The 26,284-nt window shown below is 37.9% G+C and overlaps 1 protein-coding gene across 1 annotated transcript; it reads right to left on the reverse strand.

Annotated features, from left to right (window-relative positions):
• Positions 1-13,419: 13,419 nt before the first annotated feature.
• Positions 13,420-26,023, reverse strand: LOC139744640 (DNA replication factor Cdt1-like). Its single transcript, XM_071655070.1, has 10 exons — positions 25,325-26,023; positions 24,074-24,264; positions 23,448-23,645; positions 22,742-22,929; positions 21,609-21,766; positions 20,000-20,191; positions 17,182-17,343; positions 15,961-16,073; positions 15,086-15,174; positions 13,420-13,580 (listed from the first exon to the last, which is right to left on the reverse strand). The coding sequence occupies exons 1-10, from the start codon at positions 26,021-26,023 to the stop codon at positions 13,420-13,422; spliced, it is 2,151 nt and encodes a 716-aa protein (XP_071511171.1).
• Between the last annotated feature and the right edge of the window lie 261 nt (positions 26,024-26,284).

A 26,284-nucleotide genomic window follows, 5' to 3' on the forward strand; every position in this document is an offset into this window, starting at 1 on the left:
GTGGAGTGGTAGTGGGCGTCAAGAAATGGGCGTCGAGATCTTAGTCAGCCTATTAAAAGACAGGCGAACTTGATGGAGTCACTTCTTCAGCTAACTGCACGTAAACTAAGACGGACACTCAACTTGGACGCTAGTCAGATCTCTAAGGCAGTAACTATTTTGTGACGTAGAGATAAACAAGGTGATGGTGGTGGGGGAGGGGGGATATTTTCGAAGAGTGGCCGTCTAGTGTAGCTATTTTTTATTGCGGTTGTGGTTTCACATTAATATCAGTGAGCTATTACCATGATGAGGATCAATGAACTACTTTACAATACAAGACTATATTCACGATCTTTTACCGAAACTGAAAATATAAATATCGTTTACCACTGAAGACAAAGCATGAATGCATTGATAGCCTATTAAGTTTAACCGTAAAGATATGAAAGGCTATACATAAAGAGTACATTAATCAATGAGTTATCAACGACAGATTCAAGTGGAAATCTGTAATTTTTACAGATACTATAATTCGACCTTAACCCGTACAGGGCGTGTACCACGCCGCGTATAAAATCTCACAGAATATAAAAGTCACGTGTTGTTCCCTTACGCCGTAGGCCTACGGACACAACAAATGAATATATTCTGTAAGATTTTATACACGTAGTAAATGTCTGACATACGATGTGATAAGCAAAGGTTAATTTATCTTCTTTTCTTATGATAATAGACGATATATCTTTTTGGTATGAAATGGACCAATCGAATCATTAAGACATGTACGGAAAACTGAAACTATCTATGAGTTTAGGGTCATTTACATCAAACATCGGAACATCTGTGGATAATTTATATTCTGATATATTAATCCTTCAATATTTATTCCCGTGGAATAATTTGTGATTCCTTTCACATGTTGCATTTAATCTGACTTGCTGCTTTGGCACCAAAAGAATATGCATGTGATTATTTGTTTGTTTTTGTCATTTTGAATGATCCGTTCGAACAATTATCTCTCTTACCTCTTTTCTCATTCCACACAACTAGTTGTAGTTACTTTTCATTGCTTTTTCTCCATTTTTTTCTTTGTTCTTATAAAAGGGTCTTTACTCTGTGCAGCATTCCTTTTCCGTTGGATAACGGTGTGTACATATTTTCTTTAATATGATGATTCTATCCTAAATGATTATCAATTGTTCCTCTTAAGAAATAAGCGTGATCCTTTTTGTGTGATAATAAACCACAAATCTTGACATCATAATCAATTTCGGATTAACATTGCTGTGTACAGCTAGATAATGCACCGTTTGTTATACCGATATTGAGAGATAATCGGTTACATTTAAACCATGATTTTTTTTTTTTGTAACCAATTTGAAGTTAATTCATAAATGAGTTTATCACAGTTATTATAAGAGGCTAAAACATTAGTGTCTTCCGCAAACATGAGAAAATTAACAATCTACGATGAATTTACGATATCAGTTAACAACAGAAAACACAAAATATTGAGTCTTTGGGGAGGACTCCACATTGGATATTTGACATGGATCAATCGTGATCTTGTATGCATACAAATTGAGTAACTTTTAAATCAAGAATTAGTTGGAAGCCATGAATACCATTATTATCTAATTTGCAGAGGAGAATTTTATGACGAGTGGTATTGAAGACCGTTTTAGTTAAATCTATATAGGCCTATACCCGCCAGCAATGTGCTCTTTTTGTAAATGTTGTGTACATTTTTAACTGTCAATTTGCAAAATCAACTGAACACTTTTCTAAAGTTAAACTGAAATTGACTAAGGATATTGTTGACTGTCAAAGAAGAAACTAAACTTCAGCGTGTGCAGTTCTTTACAACTTGTAAAATACATGTCAATAAAAAGATAGGATGATAATTTGCTACCTGCGTTTTATTGTCTTTTTAGATTATGGTGGCACTTTGCTCATAGACATACTGGTTGTAAAAGAGAAGAAATGGGATAAACTTTCTGTTTGAGTAACTTTGTCCTAAAACCATAATATTGGTTGATATGATTTAACAATAGTTATGATTTATGTTGTTTGATTAGAAATATGACTGTAAATGGACGTGATAAAAAAAAATCACAAAAATGAAAATCATCACAATGTAGGGCTGTCTTTGAAAGTAAATCAAGCACGATGGATAAAAAAGTGGGGTAAAGAAACGAATCAAATGCATTTGCACAATTATGATTTAAAGAGATCGTATAGTTTTGGTTGAGACCTAATTTCAAGTTTCTAAATTTTTTTTTGTTGAGAAAATGAGAAACCTCCAATGAAAGATTATGAAAGAGCATTCAATTCTATGAGGAATTTAATGTTTATTTGATGAAAATTGGTTTTGAAATGGCTGAGATATCCAAAAAGAGCGATTCTTATAAAGTGTGGAACCCATACTTCACTGCGATTGTTTTGTTTTACTTTGGTTTTTAGATGTTTCAGTCATTCCAAACCCGATTTTCATCAAATAAACTTACAATCGTATGCTCTGTACTTTATCATAAGTGTTTTCTTGGTATCTCGCAAAAAGTTAAAAGCCCAATTCTCATCTCCACCAATACTGTACCATCCCTATAATAGAAGTATTGAAACAAGTTCAGCGTGAACTTGTTCCAATACTTCTGTCTAAAGCTCTTCCTTTGAGGATATCGAGCACTCTTCATAGAAGGATAGAATTAATAAGTATATATATATATATATATATATATGTATATATATATATATATATATATTTCTATCATAAAAATGAATAGAGGGCATTTATATAGCGTATTTTCCATATACATGTTCAAGTGCGCTGTTATACAATTACTAGAAACAATTAAATGAGTTTTTGGATGTTTTTAAAGACGTTGAGAGAGTATATCTTTATATTTGATTTCCGTTTGTCGTCTCAGTTCTGTCGCTACTTTACTTATTACTTTCAGTGTTGAATTCGTATCGCCCTTAGCTTGTTGCAGTTCTTGGGAATAAAACATCAACTTACGGTAGATTTACAAATTGTTGTTTAAGGAAGCTTGTTTTGATGTTGTGCGACCTATCATAATTTCGTATATTTGGTCTTCACATTTATAATTTATATAACTGAATACGGGTTTTTATGTTATTGAATATTCTCTGTGTCATCCAAGTCTTTTCCGCGATTTTTTTTTTCACGACTCAAGTTTTGCCAAAGGTATATTCTTATCATGACATTGCATTTCCTTTATAAACTTTTCATATGCTCTGTTAACATCCATATCTTCATAAACATTCAACTACTGCTCATTGCGCTGAACAATCATTTGAGGCCGTTATATTTTCAATATTTTGCTTCCTATACATCCTTCTATTGGTTTGGTATTATTAGTACTTGGAAACAAGGAAAAGTAGAAATTACGCGGTGCGTAACATATGTCGCGAGTGGTAAACCCGCCGGAAGTAGCATTTTGTAACAAAATGTGCAATATAGGTAAAAAGATCAAGGTCAAAGGTCAAAGAAGTCAAAGGTCAAAATTCTGTGTAGAAGTTTTGAAGCCCTCACCTAGTGCCATCACATAAAGCAAATGGAATCGAAATTGGGTTAGAAATGGCGAAGGAGTAGCATTTTGTAGCCAATGTACAATATAGGTCAAAAATCAAGGTCAAAGGTCAAAGAAGACAAAGGTCAAAATTCTGTGTAGAAGTTTTGAAGCCCTCACCTAGTGCTATCACATAGAGCAAACGGAATCGAAATCGGGATAGAAATGGCGAAGGAGTAGCATTCTGTAGCAAAATGCACAATATAGGTCAAAAATCAAGGTCAAAGGTCAAAGAAGTCAAAGGTCAAAATTCTGTGTACAAGTTTTGAAGCCCTCAACTAGTGCCATCATATAAAGAGAAGTCAAAGGTCAAAATTCTGTGTAGAAGTTTTGAAGCCCTCACCTAGTGCCATCACATAAAGCAAACGGAATCGAAATCGGGTTAGAAATGGCGTAGGAGTAGCATTTTGTAGCAAAATGTACAATACAGGTCAAAAATCAAGGTCAAAGGTCAAAGAAGTCAAAGGTCAAAATTCTGTGTAGAAGTGTTGAAGCCCTCACCTAGTGCCATCACATAAAGCAAACGGAATCGAAATCGGGTTAGAAATGGCGAAGGAGTAGCATTTTGTAGCAAAATGTACAATATAGGTCAAAGGTCAAGGTCAAAGGTCACGACTGAAATTCTGTGTAGAAGTTTCAAAGCTCCCATGTAGTCCTATCATATAAAGCAAACAGAATCAAAATTGGCTCATAAATGACAGAGAAGTAGCAAATTGAAGATTTTGATCACACACGGACGCACACACGGACGGACGGACGGACACACGGACACACACACGTACGGAGCCCATTTCATAGCCCCCTGCTCGAACTCGTTCGGCGGGGACAATAAGTATCCCTTTCAGTCTCGTGATAACACTATACACAGTACTATTATCTGTTATGCACTCCTTAAACTATACCGGTGTTTGTGTGTGTGTGTGTGTGTGTGTGTGTGTGTGTGTGTTGTAAAATCCTGGGCCATTCATCCCATCAAATTGTAGACCTCTTTCAACTGGTACCGTTTAGCATGTCTTGTCTTGTACAGTTTCTTTTTGTATTTGTTATTGTATAATAATGTTATAGAGACCATTCAAAATTCCATCTTTGGCTAACCCGAGGTACCAAAAAAACAAACCAAAACAAAACAACACAAATTAAACAAACAAACGAACAAAGATAAACAACTTGAAGTCACAGGAATGAAAGAACACACAGAAAATTTTGAATCAAAATTGCCATGGGTTAATGTACATCAGTTTATTGACATTACCCTGAATTGCATTTCCCTTAATAACACTTAATAACAAATTTCGTAACAGTGTGATGAGGAACAATGATACATCTACATAAAAACTGTGGTGAATTGTATTAACAATATTATATCAAAATTTTAAAAAGGTGATGGAATAACATCTAGTAAAGAGTCAATCTGCACATAAAAACTTTAACATTGTGTTCTGACCGACTCTACCAATAACTGACACATATTCTAACTGACAGGTCTTATAAAAACATTGGAAAGAACGCAGACCCAGAGTAACTACAAATAACTCATTCACAGGCTACAAAATCCTCACTGAAGCTTACTCATGATCAAGGAAGCAAGTGCTTAGACATGAAACATTATTCCCTCTAGAGCAGGCTTATTTTGCAAGCAAACTTCAAGCACTAAATGGCAAATGGCCAACCCATATGCGTTGCCTCTCAGCTATTGCAAGACCCTATAAGGTTAAAGGTCCTATGCAATGCAAATGCATTTTGATTTGTATTGATTTTATAATACCCTGATCGTCACACGTGTCACCAAAGGAATATGTAACAAGGACTGTTGCTATAAACAATATTAAACTTAGCTATGCCAAGACCAATAAAAAGTAGAAATTACGGGGTGCGTAATATATGTCCCTGCCGGAAGTAGCATTTTGTAGCAAAATGTACAATACAGGTAAAAAAATTCAAGGTCAAAGATCAAAGAAGTCAAAGGTCAAAATTCTGTGTAGAAGTTTTGAAGCCGTCAACTAGTGCCATCACATAAAGCAAACGGAATCAAAATTGGGTTAGAAATGGCGAAGGAGTAGCATTTTGGAGCAAAATGTACAATACAGGTCAAAAAATCAAGGTCAAAGGTCAAAGAAGTCAATGGTCAAAATTCTGTGTTGAAGTTTTGAAGCCCTCACCTAGTGCCATCACATAAAGCAAACGGAATCGAAATCGGGTTAGAAATGGCGAAGGAGTAGCATTTTGGAGCAAAATGTACAATACAGGTCAAAAAATCAAGGTCAAAGAAGTCAAAGGTCAAAATTCTGTGTAGAAGTTTTGAAGCCCTCACCTACTGCCGTCACATAAAGCAAACAGAATCAAAATCGGGTTAGAAATGGCGGAGTAGCATTTTGTAGCAAAATGTACAATATAGGTTAAAGGTCAAGGTCAAAGGTCACAACTGAAATTGTGTGTAGAAATTTCAAAGCTCCCATGTAGTGCTATCATATAAAGCAAACAGAATCAAAATTGGCTCATAAATGACAGAGAAGTAGCAAATTGAAGATTTTGATCACACACTGACGCACACACGGACAGACACATGGACACACACACGTATGGAGCCCGTTTCATAGTCCCCTGCTCAAACTCGTTTGGCGGGGACAACTACAGTCAAACCTGTCTATAGCAGCCACACAAGGGAGATGAAAAAAGTGTTCATTATAGATACTGGCTGCTATAGACAGGTTCTTTAACATTTGTTTTCACTGGTTGTTACGGCAGGTAGCGCTATGGACAGGTGGTCGCTAAGACTGGTTTGACTGTATGTATCATATATCTCATGATTTAATTTTTGTTTCTACTGTGGACCATTAAATTTTTGTTCCGATAACATGTACTTTTGTATGCCAAAAAACAACAACAATAACAAACAAACAAAGCAAACTTCCAAACCAACATTCTGTCAACGGCATCATTTGTCAATCACTACGTAAGTACTACATGATTAACCAAAGGTACTGGCATGCACCTTCCCTTCATAGGCTGAGCATAACTTCCATGCTTCCATGCAATGTTTTCACATTAGCACTTTTGTAGTGATCAACAAATGATGTCCTTGAAAGAAACATGGTTTGGAAGTTGTTGTTGTTTTTTTGTAGGCATATCCGAGTAGTCTAAAGAAAAATAGTAGAACAATTATTATAGAAGATATGGCACATAGGGCCTACATGGATGTTCCTTTGGTCACATATGTGATGTTGAGGGTATCATGTATCAACATAAGATAACATGCATTTGCACTGGATGGGTCCTTTAATAAGGGGCACATCCCACTCCTCCTGGTGATGTGTCAATATGCCAACCAGGTAGACAAGCTGACAAAAGACTAAACGGGGCTAATTGTGCTTTAATAGAGCGAGGTCAGACAAGAAGAAAACCATCATAGTTTGAGTGAAAGAATACATAGACACATTCCTCTGGATTTTGCAGAATACACAAACTTGGCACTCCAATGTGCACATGTTGGCGATTTAAGGAATGTGGTGCCCTGTAAATGATGAGGGGGTATGGCATTCAGGGGCAGCTCCAGGAATTTCGTAAAGGGGAGGCGCCTTTACAAAATTAAGGAGGATGCAAGCCCTCCCCTATTTTTGTTCTTTTTTATTTCTTTAGTTTTAACAAAAAATAAAGAGGGGGTGAGCGCCCGGTATCTCTGGATCTGCCACTGGCATCTGCCGACATGCACTGTGAAAGATCACTTCACCCCCATCTCTTTCAAATTCATCCACCTTATCCCACAAAGGACCTGTTTATTGTACGTAGAGAACTGTTTACTTCAATACTGGATTTGATGCTAGTTGTACAGGACTATATTTATCAGCAGTATGCTAAGTCAGTTCATCCTGTTTTACATTTCAGTCGTTCTAATGGCCCAAATGAAAGGGTTGGTGTGGTTCTGGTTGAAATGGAGATTTAGGTTTTAATTTTTGTGAGATAATTAGAAACCACTCATGTAAAATATGGAAGAGCATACCATTCTAAAAACAATTCAAAGTTTATTTGATATAAATCGGTTTTTGAAATGGCTGAGATATCCAAAACCAAAGAGGTCTTAAAGAAAGGTGAGTCTCATCTTTAGAAAGGACCACTTTGTTTTATTTTGTGGATATCTCGGCCATTTAAAGCACAATTTTTTATGAAACAAACTTTGAATTGCTCCCAGAATCATATGCTCTTTGATATTTCATATAAGTGGTTTCTCATTATCTCACAAAAAATTACAACCTAAATCCCCATCTGAACCAGAACTATACCATCCCTTTAATCTTCATCCTGCAGTAGTTGTACATCAAGCAAAACTATACATGTATCTAACAAAACTCCGCATCAATGTCTGGACCTCATCTCCAGCTTTGATTTACCATCCTGCTAACACTAAATACAAAAATAAGAAATGCAGGGGAACTGTAACTGTAGAAAGTCTTGAAATAAACAAACTCAACAACTGCTGGTAACCTCAAAGACATGATATTGTATGCATCCAATCATGTGTACATGTAGTTTCGTTAATAAAAAAAGCTACTTGTAAGAGGAAGTGGTATGCACAACATTTATAACAGTACATACATAGTATACATCTATCCTTGTTTGCTGTACAATGCACATGCTAACTCAACATCACTTCAGCTGCATGTAACAACGGCATTGTTCAAAACATAACATGTGTATGTATGTACATGTATTTTACCATGCACTAACAGACACCAATGTGCATATGGTACATTGTAGTGTCCATCCACTTCAATGCCATTCTACCAACTGAATAGTATCTACGTACTCACATATGTTTGGCTATTTGATACGTACTGTGCTTTCGGCAAGGGCTTGTTTATTTCTTGTTTGTTGGCTTGTTGTAATGTACAGGTTCCTGATAAGGAATATCACATAGTCTTCTCTGAGTTCCCAAGGCTTTAAAAAACAGACCTCATGTACAAATGTACGTACCACATTCCCACGGTCTGAACCATAAATCATTTCATAAACTAATCGTTAGAAGTCCAGTGAAACTAGATGGGTTTCTATCACTCCTGGACGTATGCACTTCAATCTACATTGCCTCTCATATGCCTGTCATCTACCAGTGTGAGCCTGGAAAAGGTGGAAAACATCCCTTTTTCTACTCTTGGTATTTCACAGTATTAACGTTATCTGCCTTCAATTGATTTATAATTTTGTCGGTTTAGAACCAGAAGGCCAGGTGTTAGTGTACTTTTGGGGGGTATTGAATTATTGGTATCAAGTTTAAGAGCTCAATCTTCTCAACATTATGGTGACAAACTTTAATTATTTTCCTTTTCACTTCTTTATACATTGTGACGTCTCAAAACCACCAGGGTGCTATTTTACCCGATATTTGGAACAATGCTTAAAATATTCCTACTTTTGATGGAATAAGCTTTATATTTCATGAAAATTTATTGGTTTTTTTTTCCACATTCATGCTCAAATGCCATAGTACCCTTCTGATTCTCAGCTGATGATATGACTCACTTTATTTAGAACAGTCCACTACAGAATATATAAAATTGCTTGGAAGTTAGATGCAAGTCACATGTACAGGAGATTTGGTGTATAAAATACAATAGGGCAATTCAAAACAGTTCAGCAACATATCTCATGAAAAACTTGATTAATATTGGAATGTCAAAACACTCCAATGTACATAGATACATGTATGATGGGAGGTACATCACATCTCATATTTTCAAATGTCGAACCAACAACAAACTTTGTCTGTCTGCCAAACAACTCATACTACTGTTTGTTCTGTATCTTTAATGCTTGCGACCTTCTCGGGGATATGATTGACTGGTTGCATTACCACACAATCCAGCATTCATAATAAATACTGCACAGGTTCCATTCAAATTGGACTCATCTCACTAATATCACACTTCTAGGCTTTGAGCAATCACAGGTCACTATACAATGTTGTTATTTGTGGCTATTGTCTGGTGGTGGAGGTGAGATTAGATGAAAAGTATCAGCATGAAAATGACACAATTTAAACAGAAACTCGAAAATCATCATTCACTGTCTGACAATGGTACTATAAATACATTGTTTTATCAAATTATATTTAATGATCACTGGTAGTAAATGTAAAGCGAAAGCTATTACACTCCGATCATGTTTGGTTTCACGTCCGCCATTGCCAATCGTAATGCTCCATCGAAATGAATCTTCTGGGTGCTGCTGAGTGATAAATGAGTGACATACCGATCTGACGCAAACTGACCTTTGATCGTTAAGAATCCAGGGATAGTAGGAAGTGGGGCATTATGAAAAGGAACACGTGCTGAAGTGGAAAGGCGTTTCTACTTGAGGCTAGAACATGTGAAATTGTACTCCTGAATTACCTCATCGACAAACATGCTCCAAAATATACCACACAAAATAGAGGCAGTCTCTCATAAAAACAGTATCAGACTGAGAGGGGAAAATGCAGACATGAAAACAAATTAGTTTCATACTTCCCACTTAAAAAAATATTTTATAAGGGTCAAGTGATAGTTATTCACTAAACTTCCTCAATCTAAAGTGCAAGATTTTGAAAGGGGCTAGTGTCAAATTGTCTATCTTGATTAATACAAAAATTTTCAAAACATACTGCGATGCATGATACTACACAAAACTGCTTTATGACAGTGGTCATATCAGTGAAACCGCTACACTCTGCATTTCCCTAGAGCTGTCATATGTACATAGTCAAACATTACCAGTTTGGGGAACATTGTTCAATCATTGATGTTGTCATGGAAGAAACTATATGTAAATTTGCTGAGGGATTCTTATTCATAAACTGTTCGAATTATTTGTCAGTAGAAGTTCATCGATTGCTTAAAATGTATGTCATTGCATGTACATGTACAGTTTTGTAGGACATTATAAAAGTACATTATTGTAGCTGAAAATTTCCTGTCAGTTGCCTGCCTGTATGTTGTCACACACTTCACCTTTATTGAAATACAGGTTACAATTTAGGTTAAACATGTCCAAACTGTAACACCAAACCAGTTAAAGAATACAGCACATACACAACATGAAATCCAAAATCAGGCAAGCTCAGCCATAGCAAAATGCATGTACATGTATACCTGCAAACACATGGCTAACAACACCTACATTTGATTCATCGATTACAGGTACGTTGTCTGTTATCAGCTAGCCTCCTGAGTGGACAGTAATCACGACACAATGGACCTTGCTTCAATGCAATAATGCATGTGAACAGTATTTGTATCACACATATTGAAAGCTATCAAACTGTAATTAAACAGCTTCTGGTAAAGAATGGATTGAAGAAAGTACTATTAGATAATCCTAATTGAGGTCTGCAAAACAGGTTGTATTGTCTATGAAAATGACCACAAATTGTAGTATTCAATAAATACACCTGCTATAGTGTGGTCAATATTATTATGAAGTGTGCCAGTTCATGAGATTTACCATGCTTCGTTGAAACGTCTCCAACTTGAGGAAGTACAATGAGGAAATTTTTAACTTACATTCTGATTTGCTGGCAGCATCTCCCTCATCTTCCTTATAAAGGTCATCTCAATGTATCAAATGCTTTGTAGTCCGTTAAATTGTTCAAAACTTGCATCATACATCTATGCATTTTATTAACAAAGGGAGGAACTTTTAATGCTCCACATAAAAAAGGCTGTTGGATTAGTCCTCATAATTTGTTACCAAAACATTTTGAAAATATATGTTTTTTCAGCTAAATTTCATGACCTGGTCAAAGCCGATGTTTCTGAATTCCATTACAGTAGTGATATGTGTGTCTTCATAAGTTTGCCAATATGATTTTTGTTTGTAGATGTAATTCACTCAGTGTCAAGGGTGGCCAGAAAACTTATCAAGCATCTGTTCCATTCAGACATGACCTTGTATTAATAGCTGTATGGTACACCTGTGTGAATTATGTTGACTCCATAGAACAATAAATGTCTTACAGTAAAACTTATCACACAAAAGAAGCTGCTATGATCATAGAGTACAGTGTACATACAACTAATAAAATGCTGCAGTATTATTGCAAATGAAATATTGGATTTTTTGTTATAATTTGGTCTTTGTTTTTCAGGGACCTCAAGATATCCCTTCCGTGTCTCACGTGTAAGGACTTTCATTTTCTAACCATTGACTATTTTAGGCAGTCATCGCAGAAGGACAATTCAACTGAAACTATCTGAGGAAGATTGATACCAGTTTTAAACACTCAGATGATATGAGAGAATAACAATAATTCAATATAGGAATCCTGCAAACACCTCCATGTACGCTCTACAAGAGCAGTGATAATAGGCAGGGCTCGACACTAACGATGGCCCGGTGGCCCGGGGCCACCAAAAATGAAAGTCGGGCCACCAAATTTAAAAAAAGGGCAAATTTGGTGGCCCGCCTCGGGCCACCAAAATTTTTTGAAAAGTATGTCAATAAATTTGTAACTTTTTGCGCCGGAAATTAGCAGTTAAATTTGTTTAAAGGATAGATGAAAAGGACTGAATGAGTGCCTGAGAGTGAGTGTTGCAAGTTTGTTGAAGTTTATTTATGAGTAGATATGTCCAACTTCTAATTCTTACTATCATAAAACTTAAATATTTGACTCATTTTTAAAAAAAGGACTTTTAATGTTTTTAATTGGGGTTTTTTCGGGACACCAAATTTTTCTCTCGGGCCACCCAAAATTTGAAATTTAGGATTTTGGTGGCCCCATCGGGCCACCAAACCAAAAAGTTAGTGTCGAGCCATGTAAATTGGAATAGGCTATGTTCTATAATAAAATATGCCTGTAAATGAGGCTAATGAACACTTACAATAACTTCTGAACAATCCTCTTGTGAACAGATTAAATTTTCCCATTGTTTTCTGTCCCTTTGATTTTTCCCATTGCCATTTTGTTTAGTAAAAGTAAGACTCACACACTACAATACTACGCTACACAACAAATTCTTTTATTTTGCATTTGCTGCATTAAATGAGCTCCAGAGAAAATGTTTTCGCCTTTTTGTGTGTATGTTTGTATGTTTATTTGTTGAGGGATTTACTGACAAAATACACAAAATATGTCTGAAAATTTCTATTGCGAAAGCACAGCTGGTTAGAAACAATGTGAGTGAAATGAGTGACAGGGTTGTAGATACAGACACCACACCAAGACTTGGTCAGGAAATGGCCAAAATCTTTGTAATGTTAGTGACACATGTAGGAGGGGAAAGGAGAGTGGCTACAGCTCACACAACATCCCACTCTTTTGCACAACTTGAAAAAGATCAAACAAAACATGGCCTAACTTGAATAACAAACTTGTAATTGACTCCGATAAAAAAGGTAACTCCTTACGTGAACACTGATGATGGCAAAATAACACCTGCCATTTTGGCTTGCAATCGAATGAAAGTCAGTGCAAAAAGAAGGAAATATTTTACAGACCATAATAGTAATGATCAACGACCTCTAGAAGTTGGTGAGCTGCCTATCTATGAAAACATGAGGAGTCAGAGATTGGGACATTTTTCAGTTCAATCACAAAGTACCTGTAAGAGTCGCTTCATCCGCGAAGATTAAGAAGCTAAAAAAATGACCTCACCTCCTCCTATCTTCACTGGGAAGTCCGGCATCCCGGTTCTTTCATGGAGTCGCCAATCAACTTACCCTGCACTCATGCATAAGTCACTGACCACTGGATGGCACAAACAGTGATTTCTTAAGGTGGTACACAGCTCATCCTTGATCCATGGCACGTGTCCCATCGAAACATTTAGATCTATACAGTCAGTACCTTTAAGGAAGGAGCAAAAGAGAGGTCACCAGGTCACCTCCTGGCTTCCTGGAGTTTCTTGTTAACGATGTCTGTCAGCGAGCTCAGCTCCTTAGTGCGGTCCATCTTGATGTACCACACCTTGCGGATGTTGATTTTCTTCAGCCACTCCGGCAGGATTTCAACCATCAGAGCAATGTGCTTCTCCACCTCATCTGCCATGAGAGAAGAAAACAACCACATCCACTACTTTCAAGATCGCTGTTATTAATGAGATGAGACATCTGTGCTGGATTGTTGGTTGCTGTGAATCAGACAAAATTACCTGTTGTCTCTTGTGTTCAGCATCAGATACATTTTAGCAAGACACAAAGAAACAGACGACACTCACACACAAACACATACTTTCAAAGGGAAGGACTTCTCTTTTTGCTAATATGGTTTAGTATGAAGAAGTTGCCATGTGCCAAGCACATGACAAAACTCTTTGACACTAAAACTTCTAGCCAACTGAAAAAGGAAAATAAGTAAATTTACTTGCCTCATTACGATGAAATTTTAATCAAAAAGGAAAAGAAAGAAAATAGTTTATCCACTTTACAAATTTATGATCCTTTGTCGATTGATGGAGACTCTGTTACGTGTGATTGCATAATTTTCAAAATATGCAAAAACAAAATTAAAAATTGACTAAAAGATATCACTGAAGGAGATTAATGCTGCTTAATTCTACTGTACTGGTTCACTACTGAGAATTATAAACATCAAACGAATGTGCTGTTACCATGCCAACATACTTTCAGCTACACTTGAAAGTAAAATATCTGGCATAACTACACATTATCACGATCAAATGTGCAAAATTTCAACTCAAATGCTCAAAAACTTAGGAAGTAGTTCCATTCACAATATTTTTAATATGTTATCGATTTCTATTGAAAATGCCGTTGAAAGTGAAGAGTTTGTTTGCAAAAACCGATAAGTCCATTTTTGAAGATTTTGAAGTACGGTCTCTGTCATAAAGTACAAAATAATACCTTTTAAATGATATATTGGTCACTACATATAAAGGTATATTTTTGAAGTTATGGTCAAAAGAAGCAAACATTTTCTTATTATTCTCTTTATTTTTCTTGACCTTTAATCGCAAATATCTCCATTTGACAAATATGGACTTATCGGTTTTTGCAAACAAACTCTTCAAGTGCAACACATTTCTTGACCCTCATGGAAAGGTGGCTTGCACAATAACATATTAGAGAGATCATATGTCAAAAATTCCAAGTCAATTGCTCACAAACTAAGAGTATTTCCATAAACAAAATCTTGTATGAAAGAAATGTTATTGCAATGGTGAAACATATTAATGCTCACAAAAAAAGGTAGTCTTGCACATAATGTTTTTAATTCTGTGAAATCAAGACATCAACTACTGGAACATACCGCAACAGAAATATTCATATGCTTTATTTTCGTGCTAGTTTCTGGTTGTGCGAAATGCGTAAAAATATCAACACCGTGAAAATTTCCACTTTTACAGTACCTACAATAGTGCTCACATGTGCTAAATTTTAGACATATTGCTAAAAAAATTGAAGGAGTGCTTTACCTAATTTTTTTTCATTAGACCAACTGACCAGCCACCTGACCTCAGAGTGATTCCCTACCCCCTTACACATTACATGTATGTGTTGTTAGGGGTATAATGATAATGGCTCACCTCTTGCCAGTGCTGACCGATAGCTCTCCATCAACTTCTGGGAGACAACATCCAAGGGTAGAGCTGCCTTCTTCTCAGCTAGGAAAAATCTGGTATCATCACCACCGTCAAGGAACTTGCACAAAAATCATGTCTGCCTACAATGTTTCAAACTTTCCCATATGCTGTCAAACCAGAAATATTTGTATACATTTTAATTTTGTGGGAGCCAAGATTTGGGAAATTAAAATGCACACAAAAGTACTCTCTACACTACAGGCATTGAATGCCTGTGGCAAGTTGCAAAAATTTCATGCTGCGAAGAAGGCCATCGGCTCCAACTCGGGAAAATATCTTGATTTACAGTACCCACAACAGCAGTATAAACCATTTACAGTTGAAGTATAAATACAACAACTCAATTCTAGTCAGTACTCATGAAATGCAATGCCACTTCCTGATCATGTTGAATGTTATGGATAGAGTACAATCAAATGAACGTAATGGAATAAGTTTCATCAAACCAGAAATGTAATTGTCAAATTGTGTCTAATATGTGAAACCAAACATTGGTATCATTTGAAATCAAGCCTGTAAGCTGGGGGTAATTGTCATAGGAGGCAATTGTCCTGATATGTTTTGAAACTTAATGTGGAAACCAATGGCAGAGAAGTTGGGTAATGCCACCCCTCACTTTAACAAATGTAGCGCCGCCCCTGTGCTTTCACAAAAGAGCAATATTGATCACAAGTGCATATCAAAGTTAGATGAGGCAATGTTGTCATTATCTCACATCTCTACCATTCTCCGAACATATCTCTGAACGTCCGCTAACAAGCAAAAATGAAAAATAAAAAACACATCTCGTGGAAGATATGACAAATTGAAAAGGATACCCTCGGAGGATGCGGATAAGCTCTGGGAGTCTCTCCAGCATCCCGATCCTACTCTCCTGTTCGGGACTCCTCATCATGGCGACTTCAGACCTGTGGGCTTCCTTTGCTTTGATCTGCAGAACATTTCAACGGATCGGAGCATCGTCACAATTATCCCCGTCACCACATCCTCTTCCACATTATTATCACATCATCATCATCAATGTCATCATCGTCTTCACCAGCATATACTGTCAAACACAATATTTTCGCAAATAGGAGTTAACGGCCTTTTTCGTGGCATGAAATTTTTCGCGAGTTGCCTCTAACATTCAATGTGTGTAGTGTAGACAAGAAATTTCACATGCACTTAATTTCGCCAATCTTGGCTCACGTGAAATTAAATTGTATGCGAATATTCCTCGTTTTACAGTACATCATAATCATCTCATCTAGTTACCACCACTATCCATGATCACACTCATTATCATCATCATCATCACATCCTCCTCCTTGTTACCATGACGTCATTGTCATCAGTATCATCATCACCAACCAAACTTCATGATCCAATAGTAAAGTGCTTTGAACAAGTATGTATATGAAAAGTGCACTATATAAATGTATTCTTCTTCTTCGTCCTTCTTTCTCTTTCTTCTTCTTCTTCTTCTTCTTCTTCTTCTTCTTCTTCTTCTTCTTCTTCTTCTTAGTAGTAGTCCTAATAAAAGTTGGGTCCCACCTTTTATAGGGACCTCTTTGTTCTTGGATATCTCAGCCGTTTCAAAACAGATTTTTATCAAATAAACTTTCAACTCCTCTTAGAATAGTATGCTATTTAATATTTCATACAAGTGGTTTCTAATTATCTCGCAGAAAGCCGTAACCTGAATCCCCATCTCAACCAAAATTATATCACCCCTTTAACATTAACTCAGTAACAAAACAAAACAAATAAAAACTGAAAGGACAGCAAACTGACAAATACCGGCACTTCACAAATCATTTGAGGACTTCCACTGCCTTTATCAAATTTAGTAGGATATATCATAGTGAGATCATTCAACCCAGACAAATGATATTTACAGCCAGCGATAATTTCACAACAAACATAAATCAAATGTAAACTTCTGATTGGCCAATGACATGGCAGGTGTGATCATTTCGATAATCATTGACCGAGTACCACAAGCCGAATGAAACAAACTTGAACATAGATACATTGATGTCATTTCTACGACATACCCTGTTGAGGAGGTCTTGGGAGACCCCTTTCAGAGCCTTGTTGGTTTTTGGTTTGGACGAGGGTACTTCCTCTTTTGTCTGCTTGGCTTCAGCATTACGCTTGGCCTCCACGGCAGCCTTCAGCTCCGAATTCTTGGCGACAAGTTCCAGGGCTCTTGTGACCTTTCAATGAAATCACAACGGCACATACTGTATACACCACATATATAGCAAGTCTAATTACCATGGGTAGTGTAAAAGTGGAAATTTTCTCGCATTTCGCGCTATACGAAACTAGCCCGAAAATAAAAGCACACAAATATTTTTGCTTGCCATATGTTCCAGTAGTTGATGTCTGAATTCCGCAGAATTAAAAAACATGCAAAACTCTTCTTACCCAGTAGAGCGTGAAAAATTAATTGCGTGAAAAACTAGAAATGTCGCTACAGCGACTGGTTATACCCCCACCAAACAACATTTCATAAGCTTTGGTCAAAACAACATTTCGTAAGCTTTGGTCAAAAAACTGAGGAAGTAGTTAAATCCGCAAGATCTTTCCTTGATTTTGCCATTAATATGCCGTTACTATGGCAACGTACTTTCGGGTACTGTCGAAAAATGCGTCTTGCACATCTACAACCAAAGGCACACATCTGTCCCAAGTTTCATGGAAATTGGGCAAAAACTGAGGAAGTAGTTTGCAACACAAAATTTTCCATCATTTTGGCTCATAATATGTGAGCTGTTACCATGGCAACATACTTTTTGTCACTGTCAAGAAATGTGTCATGCTGACCTATATCCTAAGACAAACATTCAATATGAATTCCATGAGAATTGGAAGAACACTGATGAAGCAGTTTTGCCATGAAGCATTTTGCCCTATATTTTACCAATAACATGCTGTTACCATGGCAACGCACTTTTTGCCACTGCGGAAATATGTGTCTTGCACATTAACATATTCAGATGAACATCTGTACCTAATTTCATAAAAATTGATCAAAAACTGTGGGAGGAGTTCGCGACGCAAGATTTGTACCCATTTTTGCCCATAATATGCCGTTACCATGGCAACGTACTTTTGGGTACTGTCAAAAAATACGTCTTGCACATCTACAACCCAAGGCACACATCTGTGCCAAGTTTTATGGGAATCGGTTGAAAACTGAGGAAGTAGTTCGCGACGCAAGATTTGCAACGGACCGACCGCCCGACCGCCCGACCGCCCGACCGTCCGCTGATTCCTATATACCCCCTTCAAACTTCGTTTGGCGGGGGTATAATTAGTTCAAGTTCAAGTTCAAGTTCAAGTTTATTTAACCAATTCATTAAACATTTGACATTTTACAAAAGGATACAGCATTAAGAATAATGAGTGAAAATATCCACTTTTAGAGCACCTAACAATTTTGTGAGTGGTTAAATCTGTGATTGTAGAGTACAGTACTGAGTGGAGAAATGTACCACTGCACGACACGTTCATGTTGAGATCATTTCATGTGTTGCTACATTCACAAATAGCACCAGACTTGTGGATTTAGCGAAAATAAAAACCTAGCAATATATATGCCATGTACAGTACATTTTAATGTCATCATTCAGGGAGAAAAATGATATTGAGCAGGATGAAAGCTGTGGGAAGGTAATAAAACAGAAGAACCTTTGACATGCATTTCGTCCAAGAGCAAGACACCTGATAAATGCTCCTCCACATCAAGATTAATGAACGGACAATTCCAGACTAGGAAGTGGAACATGAATAATGAGTAAGTAGATTCAGCATGTGATAATTTCACAACAAACATAAATCAAATGTAAACTTCTGATTAGCCAATGACATGGCAGGTGTGTGATTATTTCATCACTTCTGAGCACCATTCAGTGGTAGCATGGCTAGAACACTCCAAACAGAAAGGAGCAATCACACTTCAGGTATAGGTTTCATTACAGCTGAGGGCAATTACTCAAGGCAAAGAACTTTTGAGTCCATGGCTGCTGGCCCGCACAGTGGAAAGATGCTATAGTCCACCAAACGAAACAGACAAAAAGAGAGGAGCTAGAAGCAATACATGATATTATATTTGTCCAATTAATAAATGCAATGACATCATCATCTATCTGTGGTATTGTTCGTACACTTGGGTATTCTGCATTCTTGACGATATAACATGTACTAACTCTTTAAATATTTCTGTCTTTCTTTCCCTCTCTCGTCATAAGGCATCGTATTGTGCAAGATATGGATGTAAAAATAATTAAACACAAAACAGATGAAGGCAAAGTCAAAACATAAGGTGAAGAGTAATTCTAATCTAAGCATGTAATCCTTCACACACTTAATACATACACACACACCAGCTATCAGTACCACATACTTCCTTGGTGTGGTGCAGTATTTATGAATGTATCTCACTTGATGTGCAAAGAAGACATGGGTTATCTTGATGTAGAGTGAAAGAGTGATCACAGGCGCCCTCTTGGGCCATCCAATCACAGTTGTGGCTAGAAATGAGAAACATTAATCCAAATATCGCCGTTGGGGTGACAAGACAACACATCTCGAAAAATGTCAAGTATTCAGGAGAGCGAAAAAACATGGCAGCCAAAGCACTGTAACAAATGGGATTGCCTTTCCTTTGACATGCCATGGTGGCTTCCTTTTTGGGGTTAGACAGATAGGATTTGGACAGGACATCACCTGACTGATTATCTGGCAATTATTCCAAAAAAAAAGAAGTGATTTTCCCAAAAATTTGAAACACAAGGTCTTGTCACCCCAGCGATGATAAGCGGATAGTATTATGACAATCTCACTTTTCAATCTTGTGAAGCTTACTTTTGGGTTAACCATCATATCTCTGGCCTTGTTCAGTACATCCTTGGCAGTGTTGTAAGATGTGACCTTGGGCGGATTTGGGATGTCTGTCGGCTGAATCTCTGGGACCTGCTCCAGGGGAAACCTTGGATGCCATCGGTTCAGCTTATCACTGGGAACCTTGATGGGTGGGTTCAACTTAGATAGATAGTCCTATAAACAATGACAGGTGTATAACGGATCATGAAAGCACTGAACATAATACTCAAAAATATACCTCTCTTCCTGAGCTAGTCTTCTTGACATGAAAAGAGAGATACTGTTGAAAAGTAACCAATCAGAGTTAACATTGTAAGAACTTCTATTGACTGCCTGGGGGGGGGGGGGGGGGGGGGGGGGGGGGGGGTGACACCGGAATACACGTTTTGAATGTCATGACCACACTAAATCTGGGCAATATTACATTAATGACTGGCCAAACAGTTAATGACAGTCCTGTAATGCTCAGTATGATAGGAAGATATTCTCATGCAGGCTGATTGCTATGGAAGCATCTTATTCCCAAGGCTCATTAATTCATCTTTTTAACTTAACACAGGCATTTATGTAATTACAATGTCATCCTCAAACATTTGTTTTTAGAAGACTGAGCTATGCTTGCACTTGAAACTGACCCCCCCCCCCCCAAAAAAAAAAAAAAAGGAGACAAAACAAAAACAGAACAATACAAAACACCTAGCCCTATAGCTAGGGATAATAAGGATATGCCTTTTTGGATAGGTACATATCCTGCAGAAATGTTAAGTGGTATAGCATACAACGTGTATCTGTTCTGTAGTAATAATTCACCTAGAAACCAAGGTGTCATTTTCACTGCTGCATTCATGCACTTTGGTTTTAGGACACATAATCATGAAAAATTGTTCTTTTTAAAAGAATCTAAAAGAGACAATTTAAAGAAAAAAAAAGGAATTTGAGTCATATCCTCTTTCATGTCTTTGCCAGGAAGGCAGCTTCATATCAAATTTTTACCAGGCATTCACACAGGACTACAGAGACATTGATTTGACATTCAACTGAGCACAGATTGATGTTTTATCCTGTCAGAGCAATTCACGGAAGTGTGAATTAAATCTCTTAGGACTACCATGAGGTATTAAAGGTGCATGGTTGCGGTCAAATGCGTACGCGGGCGCACGGTGCAAGTTTCCTATAGAGACCTATGCTATCGACTTCTCTTTAGCGCTTACGCTGTGGCCCACTTCCCCGAGTCCGAAGAAGTCCGATTCACTGTAGTCAGTGGTCCGATCACAGTTCGGCTCATGATTCGGCTGAGGGGGATGACAATTTCAGCAAACTTCTTTTGTGATGTCATAATAAGAAGCACATATGCACGCACCCTGGCATTACTACAGACTGCGCGATGCGCAGAGAAGACAACGAAGGCAACGTTACTTAGCAACACCTATGCACTTTACTCTTGATGACAGCTCAACTTCGGTAATCTTGGTATCAATGCTAACAGTGATCAGCAGTATCATCAACAGCCCCCTCTACACTACCGGAACTATGCACCTTTAAGAGAGTTACTAGGGTTATCTCACTCCTGAGCCCACCCCACAAAACTCACCAGATGGTGAGTCTTGACAATGTCCACCAGTCCGTTGTGGAAGAGGGTCCTCCTAGCGATGAGCATTGATGGAGTAAACTTTTCAAACGCAGCACTGCCGGCTGCAGAGCCAGGATTCAGCATCGTCTTCATCAGCGTCTTGGGTTCAGAGACAGTTCCTTGAGGTTGAGAGGATTTTGTTGATAAATAAGGCCCACCTAAAGACCCTTGGCAACCAATGATATATTGTTGAACAGAAATTCATCACTGACTGATTCTTCATGAAGTTGTTTGGTTTGTTTTGCTTCTGGAAGGGACGAACACTAACCCATTTTTTCTTCTGGTCCTGCCTGTCTGTCAGACCTACTTGTATAGGTACCCAGGTTTTGCATTTTTTACTGGTCCAACAGTGATTTCTACCAGTCCAGTGCCAGTGCGCAGCGTTGCCCTTGGAATTTTTTTCCTTTTTTTTATTTTATTTTTTTTCACTGAAATGTAATTTCATGCATATTTTTACTTCATTACAGAGGGTAAATGCCAACAATAATCCCTTCCCTGCAAATAGCTGTAGTGTTGCAGTAATTTGACAATAAAGACTTTCAAAAGAGGGGAAGTTGCAGATGCCAAATTATTGACCGAATACACAAGGCTACCATATTTTTTAAAGATGTATACAAACCAATGGGAGAGTTGTGAAGCCATGTAATCGTCACCTCCTATTCTTTCCTTGATCCGTATCATTATCATCTTATAACATATGTAACGTTGCAATTCCTAATCTTTCTCCTCTTCACTAAAACTTCTGGCACTGTTTCAGTTCTTTTACTGTATCCATTACAGTCAGCTTGGACGTTTAGCAATCCTCTTTGCACTTGTCATCAGCTGGGGACCAAAAATACATAATTCCCGGATCCTGTTTGTTGTCACTGTTTTTTATATAAAAATTATAGACAAATGAATAAATAAATAACATTTTCATTATTATCAATATTATTATGATTATTACTAACTAGTAATACTACTACTATTGTTCTAACATTCTTTATATAACATGTCTTATCACCCACAACTACCATTGTCATTACACAGAAACTGATTATCTGATAGAAATATAAAATCTCAACCTGCTAGTTTGATGCACTTGTCAGCCTTACCTCCAACTTCAATATTTGACCGGTCAGGGTCTGTGGGGATTCCAGCCAGGTCAGCCTCCAGGACCAAGGTGTACGGGTCATTCTTCTCATTCTCCTTCTTGAACTGGGGGAGGGTCTTCATCCACTTCATGTCGTACGCCGAGGGGTAGACAGTCTTGATCTTCTTCAGATGACTCAGGTCAAACGTCCTGGACAAGGTAGTTAAACAAGTCAAGGGATTATTGCCATTTGTGGTTAATTTCACTATCAAGGGTATTTCAAAGAAGAATCTACCAGACAAGAAAAAAAGAAGAAGCTTTTGAGAGGTACTAGATGAATTTGCTCAATTCTATATTCAGTAACATAATGTGAACCATAATGTGAACCATAATGTGAACCATAAGACTAATTTTGCCAAGCTTCAAACTTAGTCATGCATTTGTTCAATTTTAGATTCACTGCATGCATTACTGCATGCATTACAGACATGATGGGACCCATGAGTGGATTTGTATAGAATTTCACACTTCTTGAATGCCTATCTCATTAAAATATAAGTGATGGGCATATGCTTTATGGGTCGTTGATATTACAATGTGCCATCATTCCACCTTGAAGTGGTCAGCTCAAAGTTCCATTAAAATGCATACAATTCACACGGATCCACTCCAGCCCGTGAATCATAGCTTGAAAACTGAGAAAATCTACGGCAAAGCATAATGCATACTTCCTGGTCATCTCCTGTACGCCGTGCTTCAGCTTGGAGTAGGTGCAAGTCTCCATCCGGTTGTGGAGCATGCTCACTACCGTGTCGGAGCACCTAAAGGTGTCTTCCAGAGATCGATACTTGAAGGGGAGGGACAAGGTAGAGGGGCCTTGCTGGAGTAGGTGTCGATATCTCTCAAACGCTGGAACCTGCACAGGTCTGCAAGAGATGGACATGACAGCAAAAGACACAGCAACATTGTTAGAAAAATATGGTAGCCATTTGTCTATGAAGGCTTTAATAGAAGCGAGAACTTGCAACAATATGTCGGTACATGAGGAAAAACGATGGTAGTTTAACTAGAATATCATTACTGATGTAATAAGATAATCTCTGATCATGTGTTTTTTCTTATCCTATGTCTTTTGTTTTGTTTGTTTGTTGTTGGTTTTTTTTACTGTGGGAAAACTTCAGGGTACCTGGTGTCTTGCTCGCATACAATAATTAGGAAGCAGGCTTCAGTTATGATTAAAATATTTAACAAGTGATACAGAAACATATTGAGAAAGACTGTCTTTATGATGCACAGTGGAAGAAACTGCACCAGTCCACATCCTGATAAAAATCACACACCCATGTATCTGAGCACATACTTTTCGGGCTCTTTTTCTGTCGGAATCTCCTTCTGAGCTTTCACTTTCTCCTCCCTGGTGGCAGTCTCTCTCAGCTTCTTGATGTCAGCAGCCGTCCCTTTCACCAGAGCCAGCCGTGCCTGGAGATCGGCCAGCTTGCCACATCCTACCAGCTTGTTTCTCATCTCGGCTGGGTCCAAGCTTCCCTGGAATTGTAACATATCAATCATACAAGATTTTTTTATGAACACTAGCTATAAGTGATGGCAAACAGTATATTCAGTGTTACTGTATGGACATTCTTATGTAAAGCAGGACAATTTTGCAACATGAAACTATTTTCGTAAAGAAATGTTTTACAAAGGCAATGTCAGTTATCTGCATGCTAAAACAATTCTGTGCCACAAGAGTCTTTTCTAGCAGATGAGATTTAAGTATTAGACAACAATCAATTCTGTGGTAGACTGTACAGGCCCTACAGAGGTCATCAGAGGAGCTACACCATTTACAATAATGATATCTAAACCCAGAACAGGCAAACAGATTAGCGCTGTCCTGGGTAATTTTCTGGTCTTAGATTAGGAATATACAATGTACCAGAATTTGTAACTTGAGGTATTGACTTGCTGTAAATGTTTAGCAGAGTGTAAAATCTGAAATAAACCTCATGCATGTCTAAATTTTTCTGAGCATGACATGCCAATATATAGAATGATTTTAGACTGCTCTGGAGTTGAATGTTGTTCAAACAATAATAATATAATTCACAAAATCGTTAAAACAAGCTTCGTTCAGTACATTTGTTCTCAGTGAAAATTAATGAATTATTGCAAGATTGTTTCATTTTTGCAATAGACTCTAGCAAACTCTTCTTCTGATTTAAAAAAAAAAAACTAAAACTTTTTTACCTGTTGAGGGTGAGTCCCGGGTATACTTGGGCAGGGGTCTATGGGAAATGCATGTTGTACTATGTAGCAAAATCAGCCCGCCCTCAATGGGTTAAGTTTTTGATACATGCTATTTAAAGCAAGCCAGCACCCATAATTTGACCATAGGGTTCTCATGTTGTTTGCGCGCGGTTGAATCTTGGCACAGTAGGATGAACCTCGATGCCAGTTTTTAAGATTTTTCAAGGTCTAACCCAGAGGCAGAGCGCAAGAGAAAGTGAAAAGCTTGTCGTGAGAGAAATTGATAACCTGTAGTACAGTATCTATGACCAGTTTGTGTTGTTTACGAATATAAGTATAGCTTGTCTATTCAACTTACAATGTTTGACTGACTTTGAGTCGACTGGCAAGAGTGTTTTGCTGACTTTGTTACCGACTGGGTTCCAGAAGCAGTTTCTGGTTCAAGACGTCTTCTCGCTGATGCAGTATTCCTTCGTTTTGAGCGGCTTGGAGTCCTGTTAACATCATCAACGAAGGTTTTAGTCTCTGCCTCATTGGTGTTCAGTTTACTTCTCTTTCTCCCTGGTGGACCATCCCTATCAGGTTCAGTGGAAGCCTGCCGCTTCAGCGGTGTTTTCTCAGACACTTTCTGCTTTGTTTCAACAGCTTCTTGACATGGCTGACTATCGATGAAATTGATTGTTTTCTTGTTCCTCCCACCAAGCACTGACCTGGATACAGTCCTTGTCAAAATGTCTCCCACGGACTCAGTTTTGGAGGGTTTGGAGAGCGATTTGTTGAATGACTTCAGCTGGAGTGAGAGATCGACCCCGGCATTAGTGATGGGGTTAGCACGTGACGAGTTTACTCCAAACGCAGCTGTTTTGCACGCCACAGGTTCGGGGACAGGAACGACCTTCTCTGGGGGCTCGTAGCAATCAGTCTCAGGGAGACACTTACCCAAAGCCGAGTCATCCAAGGTGACTTTACCGGGTCTGCTGGATCGTCGTTTTGCCGATTGAAACACACTGGTATGTTTCCGTCGACTGTAATAATCCGTCACCTTCGATTGAGCCATTCCAAAACAGTGATTTGGCAGATATCAGAGACTATTTTCATGTATAGCGCAAGATATCATTTACGATTTGAAGATCCAGCAGCGGAGATGATACTCTTGCAAGGCTTGGAATCCCCGGGAACGAAGCTCATGTACTGTACGTGTACAGTACATACACACAATCATACGCGGCAGTGGTTTGTTTAGTGGCGCGTCAAGGTATCACGTGATCACGAATGACTTGCTAGCCTCTTCGCAAACGTATCGCTTCATGTCAAACTA

This window comes from Diadema antillarum, unplaced genomic scaffold (genome assembly GCF_040938485.1).
Source record: "Diadema antillarum isolate AM-2024a unplaced genomic scaffold, OU_Dant_1.0 seq00001199_RagTag, whole genome shotgun sequence".
Taxonomy (NCBI): domain Eukaryota; kingdom Metazoa; phylum Echinodermata; class Echinoidea; order Diadematoida; family Diadematidae; genus Diadema; species Diadema antillarum.